At 43.0% G+C, this 19420-nt stretch overlaps 1 protein-coding gene across 7 annotated transcripts in view; it reads left to right on the forward strand.

Moving 5' to 3' along the window:
* Pogz (pogo transposable element with ZNF domain) overlaps positions 1-19420 on the forward strand; it is a 60589-nt gene that overhangs the window by 13384 nt on the left and 27785 nt on the right. For 4 of the 7 annotated variants that reach the window (NM_172683.4, NM_001165948.2, NM_001368811.1 and 1 more), the window contains exons 1-2: positions 1065-1368; positions 17578-17702. In NM_172683.4, the coding sequence (NP_766271.2) occupies positions 17579-17702 (124 nt within the window). In that variant the 5' untranslated portion in view covers positions 1065-1368; position 17578. Of the gene's footprint in view, positions 1-1016; positions 1369-17577; positions 17703-19420 lie in introns of those variants that run through there. The other 3 variants (XM_006501362.2, XM_006501363.2, XM_011240090.3) reach the window with 2 other exon arrangements.

The following is a 19420-nucleotide window of genomic DNA, read 5'->3' on the forward strand; positions in this document are numbered from 1 at the left end:
ACCCATTCCTGTACCAAGCAACTTTGTTTAGAACTTGGTTTGGAGCAAGTATCAATATATGGCTTAAAGATCATTCTCAAAAACCCAAGGGAAATACTGCATTTTATCATCTGAGGACATAATGAAGGACAAAACTTAGCTACCAGAAGTTAGTTTTTGTTTGTATGAAAAGTGGTAGATAATCTTGAATGGACTAATCAATTTACTTGAGCCAATCCAACGGGGCCATGGAATCTATGGTTTCTGAGATTGGAGATCTCTGCTGAGTCTATGCACAATGGTTTCAAAAGCAGTTCCCGCCGGTAGAATGACCTTAATAATCACGAGGTTTCTCCCCCAGAATCCAGAAGGGCTTGATGATAAAATAGGTTTTAAAAACAATTCTTTAGCTAGGTGTGGTGGTGATTCCTTTAGTTTTCAGTACCCAGGAAGCAGAGACTCGTAGATCTCTGAGTTTGAGACCAGCCTGCCCTATCTGGTGTGTTTCAGGACAGCTAGGGCTCTGTAGAAAGTCCCTGTTTCAAATAAACAAACAAACAAGCAGAAAAACAAAACAAAACCTCAAAACCAAAAAAGTATTTCATTTATACAAGGCACACTGTCACAGAAGGTTACTCAGACAAGTGTCTCTTAAGGTAGAGTGTTATCTTGCTTTTTGTTGCAACAACAGTTGTTGGTGCCATTGGGACTCACCATTTTGCTTGTGGCATGAAGTTTTTCTCTTGAATTGGTAATAAACCTTGAATAGAAAGTAGGGAGAGTGCAAATTTGTCTGGAAAGTCTAAGAAAGTATATTATGAGATATTTTCTTTGGTAGTGTCATTTTTCTCAGCAAAATTTGGAAACTGTTTGTGAAGCTAATTATTCTTTTCTCCATGAAAGCTTTTTCTTTATTTATTTATTTGCAGGCCCAGACAAACTTGACTAGAAAAGAAGCCCGGACAAGGGTTAGGATGAGCGATGACGTAGCGTACTAGCCAGCCAATTGAAAGAGCACGAGAAGGGGAGGGCGGAAGTGACGAGAGGTATCCCTCCGCGGGGCGAGAGGGTCGGTGGGGGGAGTCGGCGTTTCTCTCCCCCGCGCCAGCTCCCATACACGGAGCCACATTCCTTGGCCCCCCCACCCCCTCCCTCGGGGCCCCCCGCCCCCCTCGGGAAAAAAATCCACCCCAATCACTCGAACCCGAGGGAGGCTTCCTTTCACCCTCGGGGAGAGGAGCTTTCAACGGTTCCCTCTTCCCCGTCTCCCCCCCGAACCCCGGTCCCCTCCCCTGCTCCCACCCCCTACTCCCGGCGCCGGGTGCAAGGTCCCTTTAAGGCGACGGCACCTTCCTCGGGTCAGACTACCGGCGGCGACGACCACGGGAGGTGAGTGAGCGAGCGAACCCCGGCGCTCTCCACCCCCTTTTCCCGGGGGTTCCGTTATCTTTTCGCTGGGCCGAGGCGTTCCGAAACGAGACAATGAGAGGGGGATGGGGCGCGCGCGCGGGTTGGGGGAGGGGCCGAGCGCGCCCCCGCGGCCCCCGAGTGGCGGCCGCCCCACGGCAGCGCGCGCTGTGGNNCGCGCACGTGGTCTGCGGCGCACCCGGGCCACGGAGCCGCGCGCCCCGGCGACGGTGGCCCAGGCCCCGGGATGCCCCACTGCCCCCGCCCCCCTGGCGGTGCCGCGCGCGCTCGCGCCCCCACGGCCGCGCACCGCGGACGTCCACAGGCACGCCGGGCGCGAGCGTCCCGGAGGAGTGGGCGGCGCGGGCGGCGGCGGTCACCGGGGATGGGGGGGAGTTTGCAGAGGCGCGGGCACGCGGGGCCGCAGCTGCGGAGCGGTGGAGCCCGGGGTTCCCGCCGCCCCCACGCGCGGAGGCGTGAGCGCTGGTTTTGAGCGGGAGGAGGGAAGCGAGTGGCTGCCCCGCCGGTCCCCTGTGTTATGTAATCCCGCTCCGTCTGCGAGGACATCCCAAGCCTCTGCAGCTAGTTGAGGAAGTCTCCTCCCTCGGCCCCCAAATTTATGCATGGATGGCGCTGTGATTTACAAAATGGAATGGGGCAGAATCTATTTTCTGGTGATTATGTCCTGCCGCTGTAGGCGCCATATTTAGCCCAAGGACTATTTTCTTTAGATTTTTCAACACCTTCTGAAAAAGAGTAATGTCATCAAGCCACCTGCTTTCCCTTGTGTCTGCCTATGGTCCTGGTTTCCTCTCCTGAGTTGTGGAATTCTTGCAAAGGGTCAATACCACTGCACATTTCTCACTTATCTTAAGCCTTTAGTAAGAGAGCTGAGAGTCTTTTTGGCCTTTTCGTTCTCTAGGAAGACATGGAGATTGAATTGTAATGTCTTTTCAACAGTGCAGAGATAGCCTTTTCTCCACACCTGTTCACCTCCTTTTGTAGCGCAAAACGCCACAAAGATGAGGTTTTAAAAGCAGTTTCCCCAGATGAAGCGAGAAAGGAGTAAGGCAGCTGTTCCTCTTGGACGGTGACAAGGCAGTTGGACCCCGTCCGTGTTCTGGAAGGAGGAAATTGGGATGACTTCTTTATTGTCGTCATTCTTAACTTTAGGGTGCATTCAAGCATTTTGGAGGCTATTAAACGTGAAGTTTAAGGACTTTGTGCCTAAAAGGTTTTTTTTTTTTTTTTTTGGAGGGTGGGGTGGAGTGGAGGGCTAGTATCATCTTTATCTACACTGGGCAACTAAGATAATCAGTATATTAAAGAGTATTGCTAATGTGGGAAGGTGATCAAAATATAGTGTTAAAACAATTAGATTGTGCCCTCGATTTCTGTCCCCTTCCCTGTATTGTCAGGGTATGTCAAACGGAAATAAAAATAGAAAGGACTTGGAGGAGAACAGGTGGGCTTAAGAGTTGCCACTCCCATCTTGACTAGGTTCTAATCTAGGAAAGCAGTTTACCCATTGTGGTTAGCTGAGCCTGGAGTACACCTCAGCACCATTCAAGGGCGTCTTGAGACCTTAAGAATTATGAGTAAAGCTTTTTGTGTCTCCCATGACTTTTGCAGTGATGATGTGTAAAAGCAAGCCCCTGATTTCGGTGTGCTTACCTGAGAATGGCCTTGATGGAGCAATGGCAGCATGAAACTAGCATGAAATTGTTACGTTTCAGCTTTGGAATATATCTTTAGTTTTTAAGAATCTAATAAAACTGAAAGGCATGAATAAAGCATTTGTATTATCTATGGATGTATTTTTTTTAAGATTTATTTTTTATTTATTATATGTAAGTACACTGTAGCTGTCTTCAAACACTCCAGAAGAGGGAGTCAGATCTCATTACAGATGGTTGTGAGCCACCATGTGTTGCTGGGATTTGAACTCAGGACCTTCGGAAGAGCAGTCAGTGTTCTTAAACGCTGAGCCATCTCTCCAGGCCCATATGGATGTATTTTTAAAGTTTTTCATGCATTTTAATTGTTTCCTTATGACATTTTTGTATGTGTACACAATGTATTTTTATCATAGTAACAGCACATTACTCTCTTGTCACCTTCCCACTCCTGCTGATCCCCTCCCCCAAGTTCTCTCCTACTTGCATATCTTGGCCATGGGTGTGGGGGACCTAGTGAGTTTAATTAGTGTTGCTTACAGGAACAAGGGCAACTTAACATGAAGACACTATCTCTTCTTACCCTGGCAGCCATTAACTGACTATATATTCCTTTCATGTTGGCGTGCTGGCATAGTCTTGAGCAGGTTTATGCAGACAGTCCCAGTTGCTATGAGTTCAAGAGGGCATGCCAGTGTTCCACAGCACTCTCAGGTGTTCTTCAGCTCTTAGCATTCTTTTGCACCTCTCTGTGATGCTCTCTGAACCTAGAGTGGGCCATAGAGATGTTCCATGTAGAACTGAGCATTCTTCTACAGCATCTTAGTTAGCCCTTTGGGCAGTGATGAGTCTCTGCAGAAAGATGCTTCTACCAAGGCTGACAGCAGCACCTGTGGGCATAAGCATACATGTTTATATGGGCATTTGATGGGCATGTAATGTCCATTAGCAAAATAACAGCTGTAGCTTACGCACTAGGATCTGTGACCCTCTCAGCAACAAGCCTCTGATGAAGCTTAAAGTACTGGATATAAATTCCCTCTTGTGGAGGGGCCTCAAATTCAGTCAGAAAATGGTTGATTACTCTGTAACTCACAACACTGTTGTATGGAGATGACACCACCACTGTTTGGATGGGATTGTTGTCATGAGGAGAGGCATTGTGGAATTGAGTTGCTGTATACAACCCACTTGTGTCTTAGAAATGCATTTTTACCTGCAAGGCTGACTGACAGACTAGATCTCACACTTCAGTGTTCCTTCTTGAAAGGGACTTGAGTGAGTTTTGTCAACACTAGGAGAACATTGATTTCCAGTGATAAAATTGGAATTATAAAAACCTTTAAAAAAAACACCTTAACAGGGGGCTGGTGAGATGGATGGCTCAGCGGGTAAGAGCACTGACTGCTCTTCTGAAGGTCCTGAGTTCAAATCCCAGCAACCAGATGGGGGCTCACAACCACCCATAATGAGATCTGACGCCCTCTTCTGGTGTGTCTGAAGTCAGCTACAGTGTACTTACATATAGTAATAAATAAATCTTTTAAGAAAAAAAAAAAAAACCTTAGCAGGTTTTTTTTCTAACACCTTCCCAGGATTTGACAAACTGTTAAAAATAATAGCCATAGTTAATAACTGTGACTTTTTAAAAAATGTAACTGGGTATGATAGTGCATGCTGGTAATCCCAGTGAAAGGGAGGCTGAGGCAGGGTTGACTTGAGTTCAAGGTTGTTCTGGTGAGAGAGAGCCTCAAAAGAGAGGACCGGTGGGAAAAGGAGCGACTGGGAGATTACATGATACATGCAATCTTAAAAAAAAAAATACTACATGATGAAATGCCATTTGGAAGGTGGGCATAACTCAGTACATCAGTGTTTTCTACATATCAGTGCATAGTGTGAAAAAATACAAGGATTTCCAAGAGCCAAAGAGAGCTCAGTAGTTCAATGTCCTGAAATCCTAAGAGCCACAGTTCAGATCCTAGTTTAACTCACTTAAGCTGGACAACCCCTTCATATTTGTAACCCCAACCTGCTGGCAGTGGAGACAGAAGTATCTGTGGGGCTTGGTGGCTTCCAGCCTAGCTAAGAAGATGTTAGCTCCAGGTCTGGGGATAGTGATAGAAAAGGACCCTGGCCCTGCCCACTTACAAAGCATGCACATCTGCTCTCATAAACACTAGCATTTTTTTTAAATGCAGAAGTAAATATCAAAATACAGAAGCAGTACCAAAATACAGGGTACCTCAGTGAGAAAAAAAAAATCATAGTGCTGAGCATTGAACTGAATACCCAGCACATACTAGGTAAATGCTCTATCCTGGAGGGAAAGATGGATGCCAAAGAGAAGACCTGCGAAAACTACATTGTTAAATAAAGCCTATTCGGTGCATAGAAATGTTACCAGTATAATAATTACTCTGTGAACTACAAAACCATAGTTTGCCAAGATGTTAATAATGGAAGACAGTATAGTATATCACATAGTATGTCTTTGGGGGCCTATAGAATCTACCTAGGATTCATTTCTTAAACGTTCCTCCTGCATCCCCATTTCTTATTTTTTATTGACTGAGAAATGTGTATATATAAGCCTCATGATAATTGCTTCTAGGAAAACTTAAAAAATTTCAACCAATATTGTTTATTCCCCCCCATATATATATATATATATATATATATATATATATATATATATTTTTTTTTTTTTTTTTTCTTTTTTGAGACAAGGTCTATGTAGCCCTGGCTAGTCTGGAGCTTGATTTGTAGACCAGGCTGGTTTTGAACTCACAGAGATCCATCTACCTGTGCCTCTGGAGTTCTGGGATCAAAGGCTTGTGCTATTGCACCAAGCCCTACTCCAGTTTTTAAATAAAAGTCCGTGCATATAGAAAAGGTTAAAGAATGGAAGTAGCACCTACCATGGACCTATGTATGATCTAGACAACAATGATCTTTTTAGTATTTTAGCCTGTGCCAAGTATGAAAAGTCAACAGATGCCACTAAAAGGCCAAAATATCTGCAAAGCCATATTAAAGTTGCATTCCTGACATATCCACGTATTAGTTCCAGTTATTATTTATATATTTGCTAAGAATAAGTACTTTACCATGTAGTACAATTATACCACTATATAATGAAATAAAAAATCCTGAGTGTCTTCCAGTGTGTAGTCTATATTAAAACAGCCCAGTTGTTCCCCCAATGTCTTTTTACTTGTTCCTGTGGGTGCCACGTGTTTGGGTGTCACCGAGGCCTGGAGTTGGAGCTGGAGGTGACTGTGAACTGGAGCTCTACTTCACACCCAGGGAGAGAGGGGCAGCTCAGCTTAGCTGCTGAGCCTGCTCCCCAGCTTTGAACTTGTTATTCCCCACCTCTACCCTCCAGTTGCTAGGATTAGAGGCCTTTGCTATTACTTGTTTCCAAAATGTTTTTATGGTCCTTTCATGAACTAAGACTCAGAAAAGGTTTATATGTTTCATTTGTTTCTATATTTTTTAGTTTCTTCTAATGTGGTATTGTCTTTACTACTATTTATATTTGTGACATTGATATTTTCAAAGGACCATCTTAGTGTTTTATAGAAGGTCCCATATTCTGCAGTTCTGCTTATTTTCCTGCAGAATGTCCACCTCTGGACTTACCTCCTTTCCTCATAGTAGGGAGGGATGGAGGGAGGTAAGGAGGGGAAAGGAAAAGACAAAGCCAGAGAGTATATAAGCCTTTTTTTTTTAAGCTTTTATTTTCTTACAATTTTGAAGTGTGTATGTTTTTTGTGTGTAAGTGTTTATGTGTATGTATGTTTTGTGTGTGTGTTGGGGGTGGGTATGTATGTGAATGTAGGTGTCCATGGAGGCCAAAGACATGGGGTTGCTTTGGATCAGACGTTTGAAGTTGTAAAGTTCCTGATTGGGGGTGGAGAGGCAGGGAACTGGGCTTGGGTCCTCCACAGGACCAGTGTTTGCTCTTAGAGCTGCACTCTCTCCCCTTCTATTTTTGTTAGGAATAGTTTTAAAACTTTTTGTTACATTTTGTTTTGTGTGTGTAGTATGTGTGGAGATCAGAGGACAACTTAAGAAAGTCAGTTCTCATCTTCTACCATGTGGGTCCTGAGGATGGAACTCAGGTCCCCAGAGTTGGTAGCAGACACCTTTACTTGTTAGCTATCTTACTGGCTTAGGAGTAGTTTTATTTGATATCTTTGTGGTGATCTGTCAATCTCCTGATGGTTAAAAAAAGTTTCCACAAAGTTGTTCTCTAACCCCTGCATGTATATACCACATGCTGCATGAGTACTCATACGCAAGTGAAAATTAAACAAACTTACCTGGGCTGGAGATAACGCAGCAGTTTAGAGCACTGGCTGTTCTTCCGAAGGACCTGTGTCTGATTCCTCGCACCCTTATGGCTCACAGCCATCTGGAACTCTAGTTCCAGAGGATCTGATGCTCTCTACTGGCCACCATTGGCAACCAGGCAGAGCACTCAGTCATTCAGGAAGATTAGAGTGTACAGAAGAACCTAGAAGCTTCCAGATCTAGGTCAGGGATAGTTAGATTAGAGGAGATGCTCTAGGCTCAGCCCACGCCATGTATTCACGTAGTTTGGGTACAGCTCTCATCTCATCACTTCATGTGAAGAACTAAAAGTGACATTTACACCTAAGGCCCATAGCCAGCCACTGTAGCCTATTTGTTATCTCCAGGCCAATGAGAGACCTTGTTTGGAAGGAGGTAGATGACATTCCTAAGGATGACACCCATTCGTACTCAAACAAGAAGCAGACACACAGATACATGTATGCATTACACATGCATTGAACAAAAAATGAGAACAATAGTTACTGAGATGTAGTTACTCATCAGAAGGGGGCATTTCAAGTAAGATTTTTCAGGAGATTAAGATTTTAGAGTACATATTGTGGGCATAGAATTTTTCTTTGTGATGACAGAGCAAAATAGAGGATAGCTAGCTAATAGTAGTGGGGCAGTTTATTTATTTTCAGAATGAACAGAGAGGCTGCTATCATCTAGGTTATGGTCTTGAATTTTGCCTCTCACCAATTGTGTTCCTTGGAGAAATGGCTGGTTCTAGGTTCAGGGGCAGGAAATGTGTGAGATGAGCCTAGCATACTCTGTCAGACAGCAATGATTTGTATAATACATATCTGAGTTCCCTCTGAAAGACTTGGGAATCAATAGAAGGCATCTCACTGACCAAAATAAGACATTTAATATTATAGAGAGAGTTGCATAGGCCAGAATATTAAATATGTTTGATTTGTGGTATCATAATGATAGTTTACTGAGCAAGAACAAGCTTATAGGTGAATCTATAGGTGAATTTGAGAAAACTAATGAAACAGTCCATTTTGAAAGAAAAAAAGCTATTCCTCATGGCCCAAGCTGTCAGTTTCACTTACTAGGGAGGCTGATGCAGGGGGATCACATGTTCAAAGACTCCATGAGTAAGAGACTGGCTACTGGACAGCCTGATCAACTTAGACCCTATTCCAACCATGATGTCCCCCTACCCATAAAACGTTGGTGTAGAAAGATTTTTAGTGTAAGTGGAATGATAGATAGTTTTGTTTGTTTTGAGTTAGGGTATCTCTGTGTAGCCCAAGCTGTCCTGGTACTCAGTCTGCCTGACTCTGCCTCCCAAGTGTTGGGATTATAGGTGCACACCACTACTGCCTGGCAAATGTATATTTTCTTATTCTTTTTCTTTTTCTTTTTTCTTTTCTTTTTTTAATTAAGGGGCTTTTTTTTTTTAATAAGTACACTGTAGCTGTTTCAGATGGTTGTGAGCCATCATGTGGTTGCTGGGAATTGAACTCAGGACCTCTGCTCGCTCCAGCCCAATGATTTAATTATTGTATGTAAATACACTGTAACTGTCTTTAGGCACACCAGAAGATGGTGTCAGATCTCATTAGGGATAGTGGTGAGCCACCGTGTGGTTGTAGGATTTGAACTCAGGATCTTAGGAAGAGCAGTCAGTGCTCTTCTTACCTGCTGAGCCATCTCACCAGCCCTCAAATGTACATTTTCAATGCTGCACATTTGATAATACTTTCTTTTTAATAAGCAATAGTGCCATGTGTAGTGGTACGCACCTTTAATCCCAGCATTCCTGGTGTATAGGCAGGTGAAGCTCTGAGAGTTCAAGCCTAGCATGGTTGGTCTAATATACTGAGTTCTAGAACAGCAGCCAGGACTGCATAATGAGACCCTGTCTAAAAAGACAAACAAAAAGCCCCTCAAACAGTGAAGAAGTATATACCATGGATCATTGAAAAGAATGCTTATTTTTCGTGAGTATCTTTCTTTTTTTCTTTTTTCCTTTTTTTTGTTTTTTGTTTTTTGTTTTGTTTTTCAAGACAGGGTTTCTCTGTGTAGCCCTGGCTGTCCTGGAACTCACTCTGTAGACCAGGCTGGCCTCGAACTCAAGAAATCCACCTGCCTCTGCCTCCCGAGTACTGGGATCAAAGGCGTGTGCCGCCACCACCACCCGGCTTTTTTTTTTAAGATTTATTTATTATTATTTCTAAGTACACTGTAACTGTCTTTGTACACACCAGAAGAGGGCGTCAGATCTTATTACATGGTAGTTATGAGCCACCATGTGGTTGCTGGGATTTGAACTCAGGACCTTCGGAAGAGCAGTCAGTGCTCTTAACCGCTGAGCCATCTCTCCAGCCCCCGTGAGTATCTTTATTAAATGCAGCATTTTATCATATTGCTGAAGTTTTTTGATGTGGTTATATGACTTGTTTGTATATGTGCGTGTGTGTGAAGGACAACCTTAGCTGTCTTTCTGGAGTTGCTACCACCTTGCCTTTAAAAAAAAGAAAGATTGAACTGTATCTATGTGTGGGCATGTGCACATGAGCACAGGTGCCCACAGAGGTCAGAGGCATTGGTTATGAGCCACCTGACATGGATATGCAAACTGAACTTGAGTGCTCTGTGAAGGCATTCTGCACTCTCAAGCACTGGCCATCTCACCGACCCAGTCCATCATGGGTCTTTTTTGGGGGTGGGGGGTGGGGTTAGGACTCTCACCTGAGAAGCTAGGCTTACTTGTCCCAGGGGCCCCAGGGATCCTGTTTCCCTCTCCCCATGCTGACCCTAACCTAGTTCTCACCCCAGCCCTGAAGATAAACTGGAGTGCTGCAAGGTTAGGCCTCCTCAAGAATGTCATTTATTCTGACTCCTTCTAAAGCCTCTCTTTTTACGCTAGACGATTTGCATGCTAAGTGAAAGAAATGGTCACATTCTGAGATACCAGTTTAGGTCCGAATCAAGGACTGTTTTGAAAATCTTGGCCTCACTGTCTTTCAGATACATTTTGGAATAAGTATAAAATATGCTCTCAGTCAGCAATTACTGGGTTAAGCAGCCTTACAGAAGGAAGTTCTGTATTCCTTCTACATCAAAAAAAGAAACTTTGCTAATAACTTGAATTTTCTTTACATTTTGAAAAAGTGAGGGGAAAAGTTCTTTTAAATATCTAGCATTCCCATTTTTCAGTTTTTGAGTAATAAGCCTTTTTCCTGAGAGAGACAACATAATTCAATCAGCTGGAAAAATTATGTTGTTGCAGGATATTTGATCACACTGTAAACCCCAAGATTGTGCTATTTACTGAAACCATCTGTTTCTATTGTGGTGAGGCTCAGCCCTTAGCACACACATTTAATGCCTCTGGCTGGAATACAGGCAGACCCTTTAATCCCAGACAATGAAGGTAAAGTTAGTTTGTAGAAGGAAGCAAGCACCATGTTTGAAAGTGATGACTAATTGAGTGGCAGACAAAGATGGATCAGATGGATCAGGGAAAGATTTGACAGACTAGTATATACTGGCTCTCATGAGAATAGAGAGGACGAGGAGGCTGGAGAGATGGCTCAGCAGTTAGAGGAAAAGGAAGCTCCCCAGGGAGCAGAGGAGAAGGAGAAGGTGGCTTTACCAGGACAGTTAGAGAGAGATAAGATGCAGAGAGAACAAGCTAGACATAGGGGAAGACAGAACAAGCCAGAGAATGAGAAGGAGCCAGAAGACTAGAACATACTGCCAAAATCAGTATAAGGCCAAGCAGGGCAATTCAGTCAAGAGGCCAAGACAGAAGCCAGATTCAGTCAGCTTGGAGAGGAGTTTGAACCAGAACAGCTTTGAGCCAGCCAGCTAGAGTTCAGAAAGAACAAGAACGGGTGCGCTTATTCAGCAGAAATCAGAGACTGAAAACATTCTAGATCTAGATTAGATTGTATGAATGCTAGAAGCTTCCAGGACTAGGCCTAAGTTAGCAGGCTGAGGCAGTAAGCCTTGGGGATGACAGTTATACAGGAGAATAAGACTTACATTTACATTATGTCATTTAAATTCATTATTTCACAAAATCAAAAATCCTGTATCCTGGTTATTTAGAGTATCTTAAGAGAGGGAGTTCAAAGGCTATGCCAGTGCCTAGCAAATACAGAAGTGGATGCTCACAGTCATCTATTGGATGGAACACAGAACCCCCAATGGAGGAGCTAGAGAAAGTACCCAAGAAGCTGAAGGAGTCTGGAACCCTATAGGAGGAACAACAATATGAACTAACCAGTACCCCCAGAGCTCGTGTCTCTAGTTGCATATGTAGCAGAAGATGGCCTAGTTGGCTATCACTGGGAGGAGAGGTCCTTGGTCTTGCGAAGATTATATGCCCTAGTACAGGGAAATGCCAGGGCCAGGAGGCGGGAGTGTGTGGGTTGGGGAAAAGGGGGGGTATAGGGGACTTTCGGGATAGCATTTGAAATGTAAATGAAGAAAATGAGAGAGAGAGAGAGAGAGAGAGAGGGAGGGAGGGAGGGAGGGAGGGAGGGGGGGAGGGGAGGGGAGGGGAGGGGAGGGGAAGAGAAGGGGAAGAGAAGGGGAAGAGAAGGGGAAGAGAAGGGGAAGAGAAGGGGAAGAGAAGAGAAGAGAAGAGAAGAGAAGAGAAGAGAAGAGAAGAGAAGAGGAGGGGAATTCTAGCCTAGTGGTACAGACTGCAACCCTAGGGTTTGGAAGTTGGGGGGTAGGGGCGGACTGCAAATTTGAGGCCAGCTCTGAGCAAAAAGCAAGACCTTGTCTGATTAGAGGAAAAGATGGGGAAGGGGAGTAAGATTATAAATACTTGATATAAAGATCAGTCTTTTGGGATATACTGGTAAAGTATTCACAGGCATAGTATGAAGAGCACAATTTGTTTTGAGATTGTTCTACTTAAAAAGAAAGCTGTGTCTAAGCCTAGCAGTGGTGGTGCACGCCTTTAATCAAAGCACTTGGGAGGCAGAGGCAGGCGGATTTCTGAGTTCAAGACCAGCCCGGTCTACAGAGTGAATTCCAAGACAGCCAGGGCTACACAGAGAAACCCTAGATAGAAAAAACAAAAAAATAAAAAAAGAGAAAGAAAGCTGTGTCTTGCTTGGTCTATGTTTGGAGAGGTGGTTTTCAGTTAGTCACCACTGAAACAGTGTCCTTTAAACATCTGCAGAGACTTCTACCCAGATTGTACTTGTCATTTTCCTGGATTCTTGACTGGAAGAGGTTGTAGTGTATGTATAAAGTTACATGGCAAAGAACAATGGCATACAGTTGTTTATTTGAATCCCCCCCCCCCTTTAAATTGGACCCATGTCAGAGCATGCCTGAGGAAGTCAGAGGAGAGCTTGTGGGAGTTTGTTCTCTTCTACTGTGTGGATGCTGAAGATGGAAGTGAGGTTGTCAGGCTTGGTTGCAAGGTGTCTTTACTCACTGAGTGTTCACATAGTCCTGTAGTTTTGTTTTTCAATTTCTGTAACTCAGTTTCTGGCTACATTGTCTAATAGTCTAATATCTGTATATGTTAAGCAGAATGAGAGAATTTAAGTAATACTTTAGGTACTTTGCTCTTGCTTTCCCTTTGAGGTTTTGGTTTGAAAAGACATATATAATTAAAATTGATGGTTAGAGGCCCCCTAGAGTCAAGGTAAGGGCTTTACCAGTTAAAATGGATTTCCAAACTGAGCCCCTGGTTGTCCCTGACTCTTGAGACTTTGTGAGATGTTTTACAATTACAAAGGATACAGTGCCATCTATTGGGCATTGCCCGAAGTACACCTGTCAAGTTTATAGGTTGATACACAGTGTAGTTTGGTTGTAGTTCTGGTTTTTGCAGTTCCAGGACTCTGAGGATACCTATAACCTTTGCAGTGAGGGCTTTGTGTGAGCACTGAAGGTAACTGTATCCATACTTTATTGGGCTCTTTCTACCACCCTTCTCCACCTCAATCCCTTCCACACCCCACCCCACCCCACCCCAACACTAGGTAGTTAAGAAAAAAGGTTAGAGGGGAAATGGGGGCAGGGTATAGACCTCTTTAGACTACTTCCTGCTGATTGGGGCATCGAGTTCCTTTGGGGGCAAGTCCAGTCAGTCTTCATTGTCAGAATATCCAATTACTTCTTCCCATCTCTTTACTCATGACCACTTGACAAACTGCAGCAGCCCTCTGGATTCTGGCATTTTTATACCCTCTCAAAAGTCCCCAGAATTTCAAATATGAACTATCTTCAGTTAGCAGAATCATGCCTTTGCCAGAGCACGAGACAAAATCAGTTATCTGCTATGAACAATCTGAAGCAGTTCCATACCTCATACCTGGGATTAAAACAAAAACATAGTCACATAACATAACATAACTGGGTTTTTAAAGAAACTAAAATTCTTAACTATAGTTAATAGTTTCAATTCAAGACAAACTGACCCCTTCTCAGCTCATATTGGAGGCCACAACAGCAGCTGCTCATGGTAGTGCAGTTTGCAGAATTCCTAGACAGGAAATACTAAAGTAAGATAGATGGGTTCTTACCTTAGATGCAAAGTTTAAAGAAAAATCTGTATCACAGTCCAAGTTTCCTTCCTGCTATTGTGATAAAAATATCTGGACATAAAGCAGTTTCCATAGGGGCTGGAGAGAGGCTCTGTGTTAGAGCACTGCTGCTCTTGTCGTGTACTCGGATTTGGTTCCCAGCACTCAGGTTGTGGTTCACTCATCCATAACTCCAGTTCCAGAGAATCTGACTTTCTTCTGACTTCTGTGGGCACCAGGTATACATATGGTGCTAATGCAGATTAAAAAGTAAATCTTCTAAAAATGTATTTAGGTGGGAAAGGGTTTATTTCAGGCTACAATTCCAGGTTATAGTGTATCTATCATTGCAGGTAAGTCAGGGCAGGAACTTAAAACAGCTAGTTACATCATTTCCACAGTCAAGAACAGAAAAGAAGGGCTGGAGAGATGGCTCAGCGGTTAAGAGTACTGACTGCTCTTTCAAAGGTCCTGAGTTCAAAACCCAGCAACAACATGGTGGCTCACAACCACATGACATCTGACACCCTCTTCTGGTGTGTCTGAAGATAGCTATAATATAATAATAAGATATAATAAATCTTTTAAAAGAATAGAAAAGAAATAGATATATACATGCTCACCTGCTTGCTTGTGTTCGGATCAGTTTTTCTTTCCCTTTTTTAACATATATTTATTTCTATGTACATTGATGTCTTGCCTCCATGTATGTCTATGCAAGGGTACCAGATCCACTGGAACTGGAGTTTCAGACAGTTGTAAGCTGCCATGTGAGTGCTGAGAATTGAATCTGGTCTTGGAAGAGCCCTAACTCTTAACTGCTGTCAGTCAGTTTTTCTCAGCTTATACAGTTTAGCACTCTCTGTCTAGGAAATGGTGACACCCACAGTGATCTGGGTCAGTTAACTTAATTAATTAAAACAGTCAGGGGCTGGATAGATGACTCAGTAGTTAGGAACCAGAGGTCTGGGGTTCAATTACCAGCGTCCACAATGAGGCTCAAAACAATCTATAACTAATTCTAGGGGCATCTGACACCTCTGGCCTCCAAGGGCTCAATGCAAACAAGTGATACACAGACATACATGTAGCCATTTAAATTATCTAATATTTATACCTGTAAAGAGACAGGAGGCATAAACTAGCAGGAGTTAAAAGCCTGCTACCTCAGTGAGGGAACTTTGTTTTCTGAACTATACACAAACTATCTATTTACAAGCCTGATTCTACAACTAAATTACTAGCTCTTTAGCAGTCACTTTCTATCTGTGTCATTGTACCTAACTAGTCTAGTCTACCTTTCTCTTGAGCTCTTTGAAACCCAAGAGGACTCCTTAGCTTTCTTTCCTAGAATATTATTTTACCAGTGGCCTGCAGCTGTTTCTCTGTTGTTCCTACAAACCTAAAGAGGAAATTCTTATCTCTTACCTGGAGCTCTTTTCCTAAAGGCTCTTCTAAGCGGAGAAAGAGGGGGGGGGGGAAGGGGTGGCAGGCGGGCAAGAGAGCTCTATTAAAGGTCCAATTGCTTATAAAAGAAACTTCACCCTTGGCAGGCTGAACCATGTCACTAGCTTAGTGTGGCAAGCCACAGTAGGGGACAAACCACTTCCTGTCTTGGTGGGGTAGCTCTAGGCCATCTAGCTGACTTTGCTTCAGATCATAGAGCCAAGACCACAAGACCTCTCTCTCCCAAGCAACTTGCTTTAAGATAGGCAGGTACTTTTCATTCTTTTGTGTTCTTGTCTGTAGAGGTTTTTTAGATGAATACTCAAACTGCACCGCTACAGGACACTTGTAACTAACTGTGTCTGACATGTAAATGCAGTATCTATTGAAGTTTTTATATTTTGCTAACAATTGGGTTTTCTATGTACAATAGTCAAATATCTTGTAACACAGGCAGGCAAACATACTCATATACATAAAATGAAATAAAAAAATAAAGTAAAAATGTTTCCCAGGACATATACATCGGCCAACCCAGTATAGCCAGTCCCTCACTGAGATTCTTCTCATGATTCTAGTGTGTAGTGATGACAAAACTGTGAAGTCAAGGTTTGGCATTAAGGGCAGGCTGGTGTACATAGTTCTAGGACATTCAGGGCTACATAGAGACATCCTGTCTCAGAAAAACCAAAACAATAACAACCAGTGAGTCAGACATGAACTTGAGAGGCAGAAATAGTTATGTTTCTGTGAGTTCAAGGCTAGCATGGTCCACCAATCGATTTCAAGGGCTACATAGTGAAACTCTATCTCAAAAACAAAGCAACACCAACAAAAGACCCTAAACATCACGATCACTAACTAGACAGTTTTGTGTGTATGCTGGAGACCATTGCATATGCTGGCAAGCACTGTACCCAACACATTATTAGAAGAAGTATAAAATTAGCTTTTACAGTATTGGGCTTCATTGTGGAATTTTCCAAAAAAACATTTGTGTAAGAGTGTGTGTGTGTGTGTGTGAGAGAGAGAGAGAGAGAGAGAGAGAGAGAGAGAGAGAGAGAGAGAGAGAGTATGAGTGTGTGTGTGAGAGAGAAAGAGAGAGAGAGTGTGTGTGTGTGTGTGTGAGAGAGAGGGGGAGAGAGAGAGAGTGTGTGTGTGTGTGTGTGTGTGTGTGTGTGTGTGTGTGTGTGTGTATGTGTGTGTAAGGCAAGAGTTGATGTTAGGGATTTCCCTGTTGCTTTCCATAGACAAGACAAGGTCCTCACTGACCCTGAGCTGCTGTTTCGGGCAGTCTAGGCTGGCTGCTCAGTGAGGTGTCGGGATCAGCCTGTTTCCTCCCTTCCCGAGTGCTCTGATTTAAAGCACCTCACCACCACACCTAGTGGTTCATCTGTTTGCTTTTTTGTTTGGGGCTTTTGTTTTGTATGTTGGTTCTGGGGTCTGAACTCAGGTCCTTCCCATCTTCCTAGCTCCTCCCTGCTTGTCCCTTTCAACCATTGCTGCCTTTAATTCCTCACTTGGGAGATTGAAGCCTGTAGTTTTCTGTGAGTTCAAGGCCAACTAGGTCTACATAGTAAGTCTCAAAAAAAAAAAAAGTATTGGGCTGGCTCGATGGCTTAGATAAAAGTGCTGCTGCCAAGCCTGACATCTTGAGTTTGATTCCTGAGACCTTTATGGTCGGAGAGGATCGATCCTGCAGGCTGTCCTCTAACCTTATGTGTGCTATGGCACACACATCTGTATACATGTATACAATAAGTAAATAAAGTAATGCTAAACGGTGTCAGTAGTGACTGGAAAACTGTAACAGATACAACAGTTCCAGCCCTATCCTTGCAATGCTATTGCATGTACTTTACCCGAACCCTCTTAGTATTATACCTTCAACTTATATAAGCCAATTATTAAAGAATTTACCATGGAAAGGATTAATATTCAAGAATAAAAATAGTTTCTCTGGTCCAGTGATATAGAAGGATAGCTTGATTGCAGCTGGATATGGTGGCTCACGCTGTTCCAGCAGTTAGCCAGCTGGGGCAGAATGATTGCCAGGAGTCAGAAACCATAAGTGCCAGGCCAGCCTATTTTACAGAATGAGATCCTTTTCTAACAAATAAATGTTTCATATTTAGTATAAAATTATTTCTCCAATTCTAGGTCAGTATCTTACTAATTTTATTTTTTTGTAGCATGGCGGACACCGACCTGTTTATGGAATGTGAGGAGGAGGAACTGGAGCCATGGCAGAAAATCAGTGATGTCATTGAGGACTCTGTAGTTGAAGATTACAATTCTGTGGATAAAACTACTTCCGGTAACTAAAGCTCCTTTGTTCTTAGGTTGTTTACATTAATTACATTGAATTATGAAGAATATGTGATACAAAGAATTTAAGAATCCAGAGAGAGGGATGGGGGTGTTGTTCAGTTATGTAGTATTTGCCTAGGCTCTGTCTCCATTGCTACATAAGCTAGGGATGGTGGGACATACCTGGAATCTAAGCAATGGAGGTGGAGACAGGAGAATCACAAACACAAAGTCATTTTCAGTTATACAATAGGGTTTGAAACTAGCCTTGTGATGCATGAGACCTTGTTTCAAAAAAAGAAACCAGAGAGAGCCGTTGTGGCTCACACCTATAATTCTGACTCTTAGGAGGCTTTGAGACACAGTGCCTTAAGCTGGAGGTAAATAATGAGTTCCAGGCCAACCAGGAACTACAGAGTGAGACCCTGCGCTCGGGTGTGCATGCTCAAACGCATGTGCTTTCTTGCTCTTTATCTTGCTCTCGCTCTCGAGCTCTCTGTGTCAGAGACAGAGACAGAGAGACAGAGAATGACTATCTAAGGCTGCCTTTTTATGGCATTGGTATTCCTCTTTTCTGTGCTGTAGCATGTGAGTATCTGCTGCTTCATAAAGTTTGTAAAATACTGTTTAATTGACTTAAAACATTGAGAGATTGGATTAACTGATGTTTCTCAAATACAAAAACAGGATTGTAAAGCAATGTGTATCAGAGCTGGTCTGTGTCCCTAGTCAGTGCACTTTTTGTTTTTCTTGAATTTGGCTTCCTTTATAAGCTAAGGAAACATTCTTTTGTGTCTGTCTTAGTGGCCAGTTTATAATTAAGATTTGTTGCCTTTTATTTTATCAGTGATATAGGGTAAAATTCTGTTGCACTGAATTAACAAAGTAGAGGTTTTCTCATAAGTTATACCAGTTTTTTGTTTTGTTTCTTTCCTTGAGACCTGAAGATAGCTTTGATTTAGGTTGAAACACAGTATAGGTTTTACAGGTGGTTTATTATGAAGGATTATAAATTCTAGAAGTGGTGATGTTAAATCTGAGAGTCCTAAAGAGACACTAGTGCTGTAGAAAGCAAAACATTCAAGTCCTGCTTCAGAGGTTGGTGACCTAACTTTGTTGAGATTTAAAAAAAAACAAGCAAACAAACACATGGGTGTTTTGCCTGCATGTATGTCTGTACCACGTGCATACATGGTGTACACAGTAACCAAAAGATGGCACTGGATCCCCTGGAATGAGGTTTCAGACAGCTGTAGCTGTCATGTGTGTGCTGGGAATTAAACCTGAGTCCTCTGGAAGCCAGTACTCTCTGTTGATCCATCAACAAAGATGGATCCAGCCACTAATCCATCTCTTAGTCCCGCAGTTACTTAATTAACCAGGAAATGTAAGACAAAGATTGTATGATGGTTGGTTTTACTTGTCGAATTGACACAATCTAGAGTCACAAGAGACTAGATTAGGTTGGCCTTGAACATGTCTGTGGAGGATTCCTAGTTATATTTCATTGATGTCAAAGTCTTACCTATTGTGGGTAGCACCATTCCCTAGGAAGAAGATTCTAAACTGTTGAGGAGTGGAGTAAGCTGGGTACTGGCGTGCATGCATTCACTTATGTTCTTTGTTCTTGACTCAGTATAATGTGATGAGCAGCTTCAAGCTCCTGTAGTCTTGAGTTCCCCCACAATGATGGACTGTAATCTGAAATTGTGATCCATATAAGCC

This window comes from Mus musculus, chromosome 3, assembly GCF_000001635.26.
Source record: "Mus musculus strain C57BL/6J chromosome 3, GRCm38.p6 C57BL/6J".
Taxonomy (NCBI): domain Eukaryota; kingdom Metazoa; phylum Chordata; class Mammalia; order Rodentia; family Muridae; genus Mus; species Mus musculus.